A 12635-nucleotide genomic window follows, 5' to 3' on the forward strand; every position below is an offset into this window, starting at 1 on the left:
TATGAACATATATGTGGTGGTCTGGGCACTCTGTTCTTATGAACATATATGTGGTGGTCTGGGCACCCTGTTCTTATGAACATATATGTGGTGGTAAGTCTTTAGTTCAAGATTGACCGGATTAACAAATCGAGATTAGTCATGCGTATGGAAATTTCTCGGTATTTCCAGAGACAGTGAGCCAAAATGAATCCTTCTGCCCTGAAGTTGTCTATCCTTCAATTTTGGTCAGAGTACCAAAAGTTAATACACCAGGTAACAACATCTCAGTGGCTGAAGCAAGCCTCATTATCTTCATAGGGCTGTCATGGCTATATCAAGGGAATGTTGGAGGGATTACTATGAAGCAGATCTTTCTCTGACTCTCCCACAGATGACTCTTCGTCCCTCCAATCCCTTCCATCCCAGGCTATGTTCACACCGACATTTACCTCAACAACCAGAAGGTCATCACTGGCAATGGGCTCAAGCTTCTTTTCTGGTGGTTTCTTTTCAAGGAACGTGTTCAGTTCAACCAAGATCCTGCCTCTGTAGGCCACCCCTTCTCCCTGAAACACAAGTACACACAATTATTCCCATAGACAAGGACCACAGCTGGTGAACCTCTGTGTATCAAATCAGGCTAACACTACTTTAACACACAAGTCTTTAATATCTAACGGAAGAGTCATTTACTTTCAGGTGGATTCCAAATGATGTCATGAGATGCTAGGATAGAAAAGGCTCTTAGCTTGACTAAGGCTGGAGGCTTTGAAGCCATATTCTGGGTCTGGAAGGAGTTTCTGAAGGAGAACAGGCTCCAAGTCTCCTCAATTCATCGGAACAATCCTGCATTTTCGTCTGTTTATTAACTTGGATTCCTTTCTCCTTTTCTCATAATAAAGAAACTGTCATGTGGCAACCAGACAAGTCTCAGAATGGTCAGGAAGCAAAAGATCAAGATGCTCTGGGTATGCTAAAATACAGAAGTCAACACAGGTCCTCCTCCCACCCCACTCAACAGTGGTTGCCCATAGAATCTTCTGGAGAGAAATAGAAGGCTCCCAAGTCCTCGTCTGTCTTCACTGTCCCCTACCCATAACTTTCTCTCTATTATAATATTTTTTGAGCACTAGGGGAGGGTGGAAATAACCAAAAGACATTTAACTTGTACTGTAGTCAAAAGAGACTTTCCCATCTGTGAGATGATGTTCAAGCACAGCTCAGGGTCTCCACAGTCATGTTATCACTACAGATCCTGGAACATGCATCAGAGAAGGAGGCCAGCATTGGCCATCTGCTTTACTGACGTTTTCCATTAATGTGAAGTTGAAGAGTGGACGGCTGTGGGATGCCACTTATCCCATTGTATTACCCAGTCACAAGGATCCTTTTCTTTCTTTAGACAATATTTTGTTGTGTAGCTCTGGCTGACCAAGAACTCACTGTATAGACCAGGCTGGCTTCAAGCTCACAGAGATCTGCCTGCCTCTGCCTCCTGAGTGCTGAGATTAAAGGTGTGCACTGATACGCTTGGCCTTCCAGGATCCTTTTTTTATTCTTTAATTCTAAGGCTTAAGAAGGGTAAGACTTCTCTCCTTTAACACTTTACCAGCTGAATAGTATGTCTGTGTTAGGGGCGGAGAATGTAAGTGCCTCTAACGTGAGACACTTACTACTTTTATAAGAAGGAATCCCATTAACCAGTGTTCATTAGTCACAGCCCTAATTGATAAACCAACCTTTCCTGAATTCAGCTCATCATAAGGATCTGGAAATCCTGTGTACTCTCTGGGGCTTCCGTAAAGGTTCAAATAACAAGGTCCAAATGTTGGGACAAACCCCACCTCTGTCTCTCCTGTAGTTGCTGAGACATAAATAGCACCATTAGATTTCAGGTCTTAACGTTCAAGCTATGGAAATAAATATTAGTTATTAGTCAGTTAGGTGAGATGAAGTTTTTCCTCTAGTTGGTGAATTAGTTGCATTAGTGAAAATTATGAATGCTGTGGGACCGGCTGTGTTTCCATTTTACTATTGCTTTAAGATACTAAACAAAAAAATTTGGGATAATTCAGACAAATTTATCCTTTCAAAAAGAATGCTACTTTTAAAAGGATCATAAGATTTTCAACTTGTGCACATTTTTTGCAAGTTTATAACTGACATATTAAATATTCGTCATAGCTGGAGTAAAAGATATTGTTGTTTTAAGCAGTCATTTAAATGATGTATCATATTTATTTAACATCATCTGTAAAGATGTCATTTAACCATAAGTAGTATTGTAGGTGACATTAAAAATACACTAGAAATTTAACTGTGTCTATGAGTTCCTTACAGTGGTAAGACTGTAGAGCTACTCTGAATTGTTAAACAGATTACCATTCATTGCTTTCTTTCCCCAGTGATCATTTGATAAGCTTTGTCTTCGTTACTTGGACGTAGCAAGATTACCCCTCAATAAAGGGTACTGAGGGCAACAGAAAGAAACAGCCAATCAAGAGGAAATAGGGGATACAAGAATCTTCTCATCAAGCTGAATGGCTCCCAAGTGAAAGAAGGATGGCTTTTCTTCCAGAAAGCAGAGGTAGAAGCATCCTTGGGTGATACATGGAGGTCAAACTTTGGCTCACTAGTTTGTTTTTGTGTCTTTAACATTCAGTGGAGTAGGGCAGAGTGTTGGGTAGGAATAAAGGATTGAGTCAGAGAATCTCAGAGAAAGAATGTTCATGTTAGAAGGGTGCTTAATGCCCGTGCTTCTCCAGCTCAGAGCCCTCCTCATCTAGAGGAACAATGGTGTCTGCGTTAGGAGAACTGTGATGGTCAGCACTGAGGAAACTTGCAAAAAAACGGCAAGGACTGCACAACCCAAAGTGCACGGTAGGGTATCCTGTACTAGGGAGGTGTGAGAAGTGGAAAGTACTCATGTCTTCTAACCTAGAGATTCACATGGAAAGTGGGACACGGATACTTCACACGGTATTGGAACTATAGATTTAGTAGCGCCCTGCATCTCTGCCCACTGAATATATGCAATAGCAGAGAGTATTATATCTTACAAACAATTATTTGCAGTAAAGTGGCACAGGATGATGCGTCTCTAGATGAAAATATGCAACAGGGCACAAGGGCTGGCTATCGAGTGCGTTTTAAATGTAGCCATGCAGGAATAACACACATCACTCATGAAACACTCTAACTCACGCCAAACGGAATTTGAGACAGTGAAACATCAAGGAGAGGGTTTTAAGGCAATCAATTAATATATTCTTAGTAAGATGTCAGAGGATTGGAAGCTAAAGAAGACAGCAAAATTACAAAGCATAAACCTGTATATGACGCAGCCCCAGCTCCCGAGGATGAGAAATCTATGTAGTAAAAATATGATTGGTTAAAAAAAAAACAAAACAAAACAAGAGAAACATGAAGAGTTTAAAACACGCACTGCAAAGTTAATCGTGTTCTGTGCTGGATAAGCAGTTGAGCAGCAGCAAAGAATCCCCAGTTCACACCCAAATCCCACGGAGTCTTTTTAATGTGTGCTAGTCTTACCAGTTAACCGTCCAATATATATCAAAGCCAGGTGAATAACCCAAACTTGCCTGCTTGAAAGAGCCCAGCATTTGAGAAGAGCTGGCTTCCCACAGCCACAGGAAGCAGGTGAAGTTACTGACACAGCATGCTTTTAATAAATCATTTACATGTCCCTAGCTGCGACCATGACAAGTTAATTTGGTTTGAGGCAATATAAGCAAACACCTGTAGTTAATCCTGGATTGCATGACGCAGAGCATGGTTTCTTTGTGTGCATGTGTGGTGGAGGTGGGGGGAGGTTGAGGAGATAGGGGTCTGCTCCTTTTGTTTTGTGCCCCTAAATGAGGCTACCCGTAGGACCTGTAATGGCAGAAATTCTCAAGAGAAGGGGGCTGAAACTGCCTGTAACTAAATTAGAACATGTTTACTGGTATATCTTGAACCATTGCAGTTAGATATTGTCTACTGACTCTCCACTTTATAAGTGGGTTGGATTGTTTTCACGAATTCTCTATACAGATGTGGCACCTTCTAGCCTCTACTGGTTCTCTTTAATCTACAGTGGGCACATCCATACTGCCCACTCAGCAAAAAGAGGCCCTGAGCATGCCCACCCTCCTTCTGTCTGCTCTTAATCTCTATTTTCTTTTTCTTTTTCTTTCTTTTGTTTTTGTTTTTGTTGTTGTTTTGTTTTTGTTTTGTTTTGTTTTGTTTTGTTTTTTTCAAGACAGGGTTTCTCTGTGTAGCCCTGGCTGTCCTGGAACTCACTTTGTAGACCAGGCTGGCCTCGAACTCAGAAATCCCCTGCTTCTGCCTCCCAAGTGCTGAGATTAAAGGCGTGGGCCACCATGGCCCAGCCTTTAATCTCTATTTTCTGTGCTTGTGTTTTACATTTCAGAAGGGTGCTGGCATTTGTATTCTGTTCAGAGCTGGGGCTGTGGGTTTCAAAAAACAAAACAAAACAAAACAAAAAAACCCAAGTAATTCTTAAGATATTTTAATACTTGTTTTCTGCAGAGAAAGGGGCCATGATTCTATTTCCTTTGCTTAAGCTCCCCAATCTTATGATCCCTTCAGCAGAGAATGTGCAGATGGAATCTCTTAATGGCTTCCAACTGTTTGCTTAAAATAATGCCACATGTGGTGCTATATTTGAACCATGCATTTCTGTCTAACTCTTTGTTTTCCCTGAGATTTATGGTTGTCTTTCTCTTTAATGCCTTAAGATAAGAAACTAGCGTCGTCTTTGTCCTATCTCTAGGATCTTCCAGGTTCTTGACATTGGTTGGGATTGATACTATTTTCTTCCTATTTTACATGTGTTAGCATTTTGGTCTGCATGTGTGTATATGTGTGGGTCATACATACAGTGCCTGCAGAAGCCTTAGAAAGGCATCAGAGCCCCTAGAACTGGAGTCATGGATGGCTGCAAGCCATGTTGAGTCCTGTGTGCAATACAGTAGCAGTAAGTGTCCTTAACCTCTGAGCCATCTCTCCACCCCCATATTGATGCTCTTCAAACATTGATGCTCCAAAGTTTTATTCTAAGTTACTTCGCTTTACCCAATACGTTTACTATACTGGCCCTTGCAGAACTCAAGCTGCAGATATTAATATGCTTATGATCATTTTTTTCTATTATTATTTTAACTGCTTTCCTTTTCTTTACTTCAGTCCTTATATATGCACCAATCCATAGCAACAGATACAAGCATCTGGGGGCTCTCTGTACTGACAATCAAGACAATTCTTAAACAGATCCTGGCAAAAAGGTTTTGGATGGGAGCAAGAGATGAAAATGTATAACTTCTTTAGTTCTTGTGCTGTTTATCACCAAAACATCAACAGCCAGGCTCACACTCTGTGTGTGTGTGTGTGTGTGTGTGTGTGTGTGTGTACTAGGGATTGAGCCCAGTACTTTTTATTCTCTAGGTATACACTCTAATGATTGACTACATTACCAGTCTTGTCTCTCATTCCTATTTTGAGATAGGGTCTTGCTATATTGCTTAGGAGGGACTCTCTTAGAGGGAAACTACCTATGTAGCCTAGACAGGGCCCAAATTGTGATTCTCCCGTCTTAGTCTCCTCTGCAGCTGGGGTCACAGTCCTGTATCATCAGTCCCAGATACATTTGCTTTTAAGGCATCAAGCCTGTTTCTAAGTGACTGCCACTGCTCATGCGTTCTATATAAGCACTACTTGCTGACCATTGCACTACCAGAGCGTTGCAATCGACATTGTCCTTTTCTAGAAGCTTTGAATCCTGCTTAGCTCTGGTCCTCAGGTGACTTACCTTCTACTTCTCCCCCAGAGGCAGCAATTTTAGAGAGGTACAGGTACGTTGTCCCAACTACATCATTTTTAGTAAGCCGGTCCCTGTGTAAAACAAGAGGTTACATCTCCTGCCTATGAAGTTATAGCTTTAATTCAATCATATTAACTGAAGAGTTAGAAGATTCCAGACCTCAAAAACTGTCGAGTCCCGTGGCCTCAGACTTTCCTGCACTTAAGGATTGTGTGGAAACTTCCCACCTTCATCTGCCCAAGCTCACTTCAGGAAAGCTTAGCTAGAGGCCAGGAGTGTACGCACAACAGCTACACCTGCCAGTCTAATGCCGATGACTCTCTAGTCACTCTAGAAACCCTGATTCAGTCAAGCCATGCATTCTGAAGTCATGAAACTGAGATTAGCAGACAAGTCAAAGGATTTTTCAAATGGCTACAGTTAACATCATTGTCATAAAAGGAACGGACCAGTTATATGATGTTACATTACGAATTTATTAGTCATTTTCAAGTGACTACCTCCTTTGTTGGGTTTATGAGCAACTAAACTAAGATTTCTAAAACTTTTCTGAAAAGCCTTTTTCTGTTATTATTGTTATTGCCTTACTGTTTTTATTTTTAAAGAACCCTCTGCCACCCACTTCCAGGTTTAGCCTTCTTGTAGAAGAATCACAAATACTCCAAAAGGTGATAGGTCATCAATGCAATGCACTTGGTACCCAGATGTTATTAACTTGCTAATGCCGAATCCAACACACTTGCAACTCACCAGTCATATACTGTTAGTTTTATTTTTTCACACATGGAGGGAAACTGTCAAAGAGAAACAGAAAACGGTAATTATTTCTCCATGAATTCACTAACTAGTGGAGTCAATATTCTTAGGGTTGTTTTGTATTACTTTTTAAATTTTCTTTTTATTAATTATTTTATTTATTTACATCCCAAATGTTGCTCCCCCTCCCAGTTCCCCCTCAAAGAGTTCTTCCCCTCATTTCCCCCATAATCTTAGTTTTTGTGAAAGAAAAGAAAGTCAAACCTTGATCTGAAGGTTGACAACTTGATTCCATTCAGGATTTGCATTTCTCTCAATTATATTTGTGCACACCTGCAAAGATTGCCAAAGAAAATCAGTAGGTAGTCATAGTTCTAACGTCTAACAGGTGTGTGCGTGTGCGTGCATGTGTATGGTTATAACTTTAGTAGTCTACTTTTTAGTTTTTCACTTAGTAACCTGTAAACCCTCCCTCCACTCATTCTTCAGCCCCTTTCCTCCTTTTTCTTCTCCTTCCTCATCTTTCCTTCCCCCTTCTCTTTCCTCTCCACCCTCTTCTCTCTCTTCTCCTTCTTCCTGTCTATTCTTCTCTGTCTTCCTCTCTCCTGAGCCCTTCCCTTTGTCTCTGTGACAGGGACGGAACCAAGGCTTTGTCCACATAGAACATCTACACCTCAAACCTGTGCTTTATTTTTCCTGACAATAAATAGATTAAATATGACATGGGCTTGAGTTTAACCTTGGCCTCTGCTTCTCCTGTCTACTAAAGGTTGTTTTTATCTGTCTCCACTTGCTGAACATCTAACAGGTGAATGCAACAGGAACCGAGGTTACTGAACAGTTGTTATATACTATTTGACAAGCATCTCATTGTTATTTATTGACCAGCTTCTGGATCATTCCTGTCTTGGCATTTCCAGTCAAGCAGTTGTTTAGGCTTACAGCCAGTCAGCACAACATCCTCCCCAACCCCAGATCCCACCCAACCTGTCAGTAAATCCTGACCTCTTCACGAAGCTCCTGACGTACTTGCTCACAAGCACCTCCCCTTGGCTTCCATATGACTCCCCTAATCCCTTCCTACCTTCTGACTCTGACACCACTCTACTGTGAGCCCTCCATGTCCATGCTCTCTCTCTCTGTGCCTTATAAAGCCCTCCCTAGCCCACCCCTGCTGACCTCATGTCTCACTTCCCTCCTTGCTTTCTCTCCCCCAGCCATGCAGGCTTCCCCTCCCTTCCTCTCGTGTCATGGGCCCTTCTGCCACGGTACAATGAAGTAGAAGGTCCTTACCAGATTCTGAGCAAATATCGATGCTGTGTTCATAGATTTTCTAGCCTCAAAACCATGAGCCAAATAGATTTCTACTCTACAAATTAGTTATCCTTAAATATTTTGTTCTAGCAGCAGAAAAACAAATTAAGCTAGTCTGTATCTTCTAAGATCTGCGAGAACTATTGCTGTCCATGTGCTCATTTCCATATTCCCAGGACACGAAGCAGATGACTTCTTAAACTAAACCAACTCAAAGACCCTATGAGATTGTTAGCACTCACATTCACAGTTTAGGAAATTGAAACTCAGAAGCCAAGGGCTATGGCTGACTGTGGAGTAGAACGAAGTCTATGGTTCAAATCAGACTTCATCTTATCCCAGGGTCAGGGGCTTCCACTGTGTCAACAACAATACTCCTAGGGAATCATATCCACTCAAATGTGTGCTGGGTACGGGTTTCTGCTTTATTAACTAAAGAGCTCAAATACAAAGAAGATGCTGAGTCTTGCTTCCTACAACTGTCTGATGTATATCATTCTATGGAATAAAAGCTGCATCTTGGATCATCTCTGTGATGGATGTGGTTTTCCCTTCACCAAGGGTCTCTCTGACTTTTTCAGAGGTCTAAGATGGGATTTCCTGCTCTACTCTCCTGTCTCAGCACATTGTTAGGGCATGGAAGGTGAGTAGCCCAATGGGAACCAGGAATTATGGGTGTCCTTATGAGTTCTGACTGTCACAGTTTAGAGTAGCAGTTTTCAACTTGTGGGTCAACACCCATTTGTGAATTGAATGACCTTTTTACAGACAGTTGCATGTCAGACATCTACATTACAATTCACAATAGTAGCAAAATTACAGTTATAAAGTAGCAACTAAATAATTTCATGGTTGGGGGTTCATTGCAACATGAGGAACTGTATGTATTAGAGGGTCGCAGCATTACAAAAATGAGAAGCACTGGTCTCCTTTGAGGAATTACCTAGATGAAAAATGGCACATGAGAATGTCTGTGGAGGATTGTCTTGATTGTTAGTTGATATAGAAGGGCCCAGCCCACTGTTGGCAGCACCATTCCCTAAGCAGGTGATTCTAGGCTGTGTAAAAAAGCTATCTAAGTGTGAGCCTAGAAACTAGCAGAGACTGAGCCAGTAAACTGTGTTCCTGTGTGTTTTCTGATTTGAATTCTTGCTTAAATCCCCATGTGATTGCCCTCAGTGATGGACTGTGACCTGTGAGATGAAATAAACCTTTTCCTCTGCTATGGTGCCTTTGGTCAGATGTTTTTATCCCAGCAACAGAATGGAGACTAGGAATTATTAATGGCTGGCTGGGGATTTTGCCCACGATTAAGGGAATGGTTGAACCTGAGAAATAACTATGACAGTCCAGTGTTGGTCTCACTAGTCTAAGCTTCAAAAGACAGATTCTTCTAATTTGAGTCCTGTATACTTTTTACTCCAAAATGAGGCTGTGGAGAAGCCTGGCATAGCCAGATTCAGATAACCAGTGCCTCTGCAGAATGGTTCACTGACCAGGGGCTAATTACCAAACATAACTAGGATTCACCACCAAGAAAATCATAGCACTTTAAATGTCTGTTCTAAGAGACGCACACATTTACATTAACATACGAACCTTTTTCCCAGCAAAGGAGACTTCTACAAAAGGGTCCACGAGATTTTTTTTATCTGCGTTGCCACCAAATATTTCCTTCACTGTCTGTGAGAAGGCATCATCCACTGGAAAGGAGCGGAGCACACAGAAGGCCTCAAAGCTACTCTCTTAAAACAACAAAAGTCCTCCAACACAATTTAAAATCTCCCAATGCAGCAAGAGAAATTTAGGAAGAGTTGTTCTCTGGGGAGGTAAGATCTAGAAGCAAAAATGTTCTTTGTCTTGTGAGAGAGGGACATAGAGGGGGGAGAGAGAGAGAGAAAGAGAGACAAAGACAGAGTCAGAGAGACAGAGACAGAATCAGAGAGACAGAGACAGAGAGACAGAGAGGATTTTTTTCCCTTTGAAGTTTTCAAATAATTAAGAGAGCCTTGAAAAATAAACTAATAAATTATTGTGTTACGAACAGATCATTTGTGGAAAATGAAATAATTTTCCTGACTCCATTTGGTCAGGGTAGGAGGCAATTGTCAAATTCAGGTCTACATCCAATTTGGAGAATGTGTATCAGGTCAAAATGATACAGGACCAGCTGACATTTTAGAGAAATGCAAAGTCAATATATTTATAAGTGGCATAGTTCTCACACATTAATGCATTACAAATGTAGTGTCTCTATGTTTCAACCAACTCCAAAGAGGTCAGAATGAGTTGAATGGGTCAGTGTAGGAAGAAGAATGTGAAGCTGAATTTAATCTACTGAAGACATCTCCAAGAGCAAGGTGGAATGGGAACATTCTAGAGTCTTTGAAAGGACAGAAGGGTTCCCAGGAAAAAAAGCAAATCCTGAAGCATGAGTGGTCCTTGGGAAAGAGTCTTGTTCCCCAGAGCCCAACAGGGGAGGCAGAAAGGATGCTAAGCTGACAGCTTGGTCCTTATCACTGGAGTCTTTGTAACTCGTTTGCTTAAATGTCCAATCTCTCAGCAAACATGTCTCACAATACAGTAGGGACAAACAGTTGTTGAGACTATACTTTGCTCAATACGTCTTAAAGATATTTTTACTTACTTATTTTGCCTATGTATGTGTGTATACATGTTTTGTGTGTGAGGGCACATGCATGCCACAACATGTATGCATAAGTCAGAGGACAATGCTAGGTGCCTATCTACAACTTTTATTTATTTATTTATCTATCTATCTATTTATTTATTTATTTATTTATTTATTTATTTTTGAGGCAGGGTGTCTCTTGTTTGCCACTATGCTATGTACTTCCGGTTAGTTGGCCCACCCAGCTTCAGGGGTAATATCCTGTCTTGGCATCCCATCTAGCTTTAGGGGTGCTAGGACTGCAGACACAAGCCACCACATTCAGCTTTTATATGGGTTCCGGGGATCTGAAATGAGATCAAGCTTGCAAGCCTACTTTACCTACCGAGCCATCTTCCTGGACCCGCTCAGCTATACTTAGTAGTCCAATTTTAAGCACGTTTTTGTTACAAAATTGTACACTTTCTTTAGGTGGGGCCAGAGAGATAGTTCAGTGGTAAAGCAGGGGTCACTAAGTCCTACAACCTGAGCTTGATCCCTGAGACCTGTTAGGTCCAAATTGGGACCCCAAAATGGCAGTGCTGGTGACAATGTCCTAAATAGAAGGACTTTGGCCAGGTAAACAGAAGGATCGTTGTTGGGTGAACGGAGGCCTGAAGATGGGCTTCTGCTCATCAGGAGCCTCCCTTAGTCCCCCGTGGCTTGCCTTTGTTTGTCTGTTTCGCTACTTTGTGTGGGTTGTCCTAACAGTTTCCTAACAGATCTTGTCTCTGACGCAGCTCAGCTTCTCCTGGATCAACCGTCTCTTATTTTTTTACTCTGCTCAATCTCTTTTCTTCTCTTCCTTAGTCCCACTCAATCTTCTTTCTTCTAGCACCAACTGTCTTGTCTAACCCTACTCTCTCACCTGGACCCTCCTACTCGCCTGCTTACTCTAATCCTACTCTCCCTACACAATCTCTCTCAGCAGCTACTGACCTTTCACGTCCTCCTCTGTTCCCGGAAGTCCAAGACGCAATGACTATGTTTGTCCCTATTGTACTGAGACGAGTTGAGTAGACATTGGGGATCCCTTAAAAGGCCAGGCACACAAAAATAAATCATACTACAGTCTGCCTTCAAACATCACTTACCTACGGCAAGGGCATCTAGCTCTGGGTCAGTCTGTACAGCTTCTATCAGCTCAAAGACCGCCCCCACCCCTGCTGACTGCATGTAAAATCTGTCTGCTTTTCTGCTGTTTCTCTCTTCTCTCTGCCCCCTGAGAGACAGCTTCTGCCTTTTGGTCCCAATAAAGCTTTCTTTCTACCCACAGAGTAGTCCAATTCAGTGGTTTCACTGAGCCCTTGTTTACAAGACCCACATGATGGGAGGAGAGAATGGACCCTGACAAGTTGTCCTTTGACATCATGTGTACTGTGGCCCATGTGTCCGTCCCCCCTATACACACACACACACACACACACACACACACACACTGCAATGTTTTTTTTAAAAGGTTAGAAGTGCTGACTGTTAACCTCCCTTTAGCAATCTCTAGAAAATAAAACAGACTATGGAAGGATGGAGGGACAGAGCAAAATGGATCAAAGACAGGAACATGGATGAGCAATGGCTGCCCCAGCAGCTGCTCAGAAACTTTCAGTGTGGCCAGAAGAATGGAGGTCCACGAAGGCTTTTCAGAGGGGGACCTCAGAGAAGGAGCATCCATCAGCAGTCAAAGCATGAGTTCATCCTGTACCATCTCAAAGATGACTGAACCTAACCCCCCATGCATGACTAAGGCAGTACATACTCTGGGGGATGTCCTCGGCTCGGTAGATCTTCAGCATGAAGGTTACCCACCGGAGGGCAATGCCAGCCGGAAGTAACAAGTTGCTCTCCACATCATCACTGTCATTGTCACGGTCTCGTTTCTCAGGCTATGAGGGACACAAGGTCAAAATCACACATATAAAGGAGAAGCAGTTCTAAAAGAAGCCAAGCTATGGATGTCCAGAACTGCTTTCATTATATCTAATGTTTGGCATGTAAAGGTTCAGTCGTTGATTTTTCTTTCAACCTCAAAACCTCTATAGTATCAATGCTTCTGTGTCCTCCTGTAGTCTC

The 12635-nt window shown here is 42.1% G+C and overlaps 1 protein-coding gene across 4 annotated transcripts in view; it reads right to left on the reverse strand.

Moving 5' to 3' along the window:
• Myof (myoferlin) overlaps window positions 1–12635 on the reverse strand; it is a 147459-nt gene that overhangs the window by 71639 nt on the left and 63185 nt on the right. For 2 of the 4 annotated variants that reach the window (XM_021211167.1, XM_029535051.1), the window contains exons 12-19: window positions 12322–12448; window positions 9494–9597; window positions 6845–6913; window positions 6575–6618; window positions 5813–5895; window positions 3312–3350; window positions 1722–1846; window positions 432–548 (exon numbers count right to left, since the gene is read on the reverse strand). In XM_021211167.1, the coding sequence (XP_021066826.1) occupies window positions 432–548; window positions 1722–1846; window positions 3312–3350; window positions 5813–5895; window positions 6575–6618; window positions 6845–6913; window positions 9494–9597; window positions 12322–12448 (708 nt within the window). The remainder of the gene's footprint in view (window positions 1–431; window positions 549–1721; window positions 1847–3311; window positions 3351–5812; window positions 5896–6574; window positions 6619–6844; window positions 6914–9493; window positions 9598–12321; window positions 12449–12635) is intronic. The other 2 variants (XM_021211174.1, XM_029535054.1) reach the window with 1 other exon arrangement.

This window comes from Mus pahari, chromosome 1 (assembly GCF_900095145.1).
Source record: "Mus pahari chromosome 1, PAHARI_EIJ_v1.1, whole genome shotgun sequence".
NCBI lineage: Eukaryota > Metazoa > Chordata > Mammalia > Rodentia > Muridae > Mus > Mus pahari.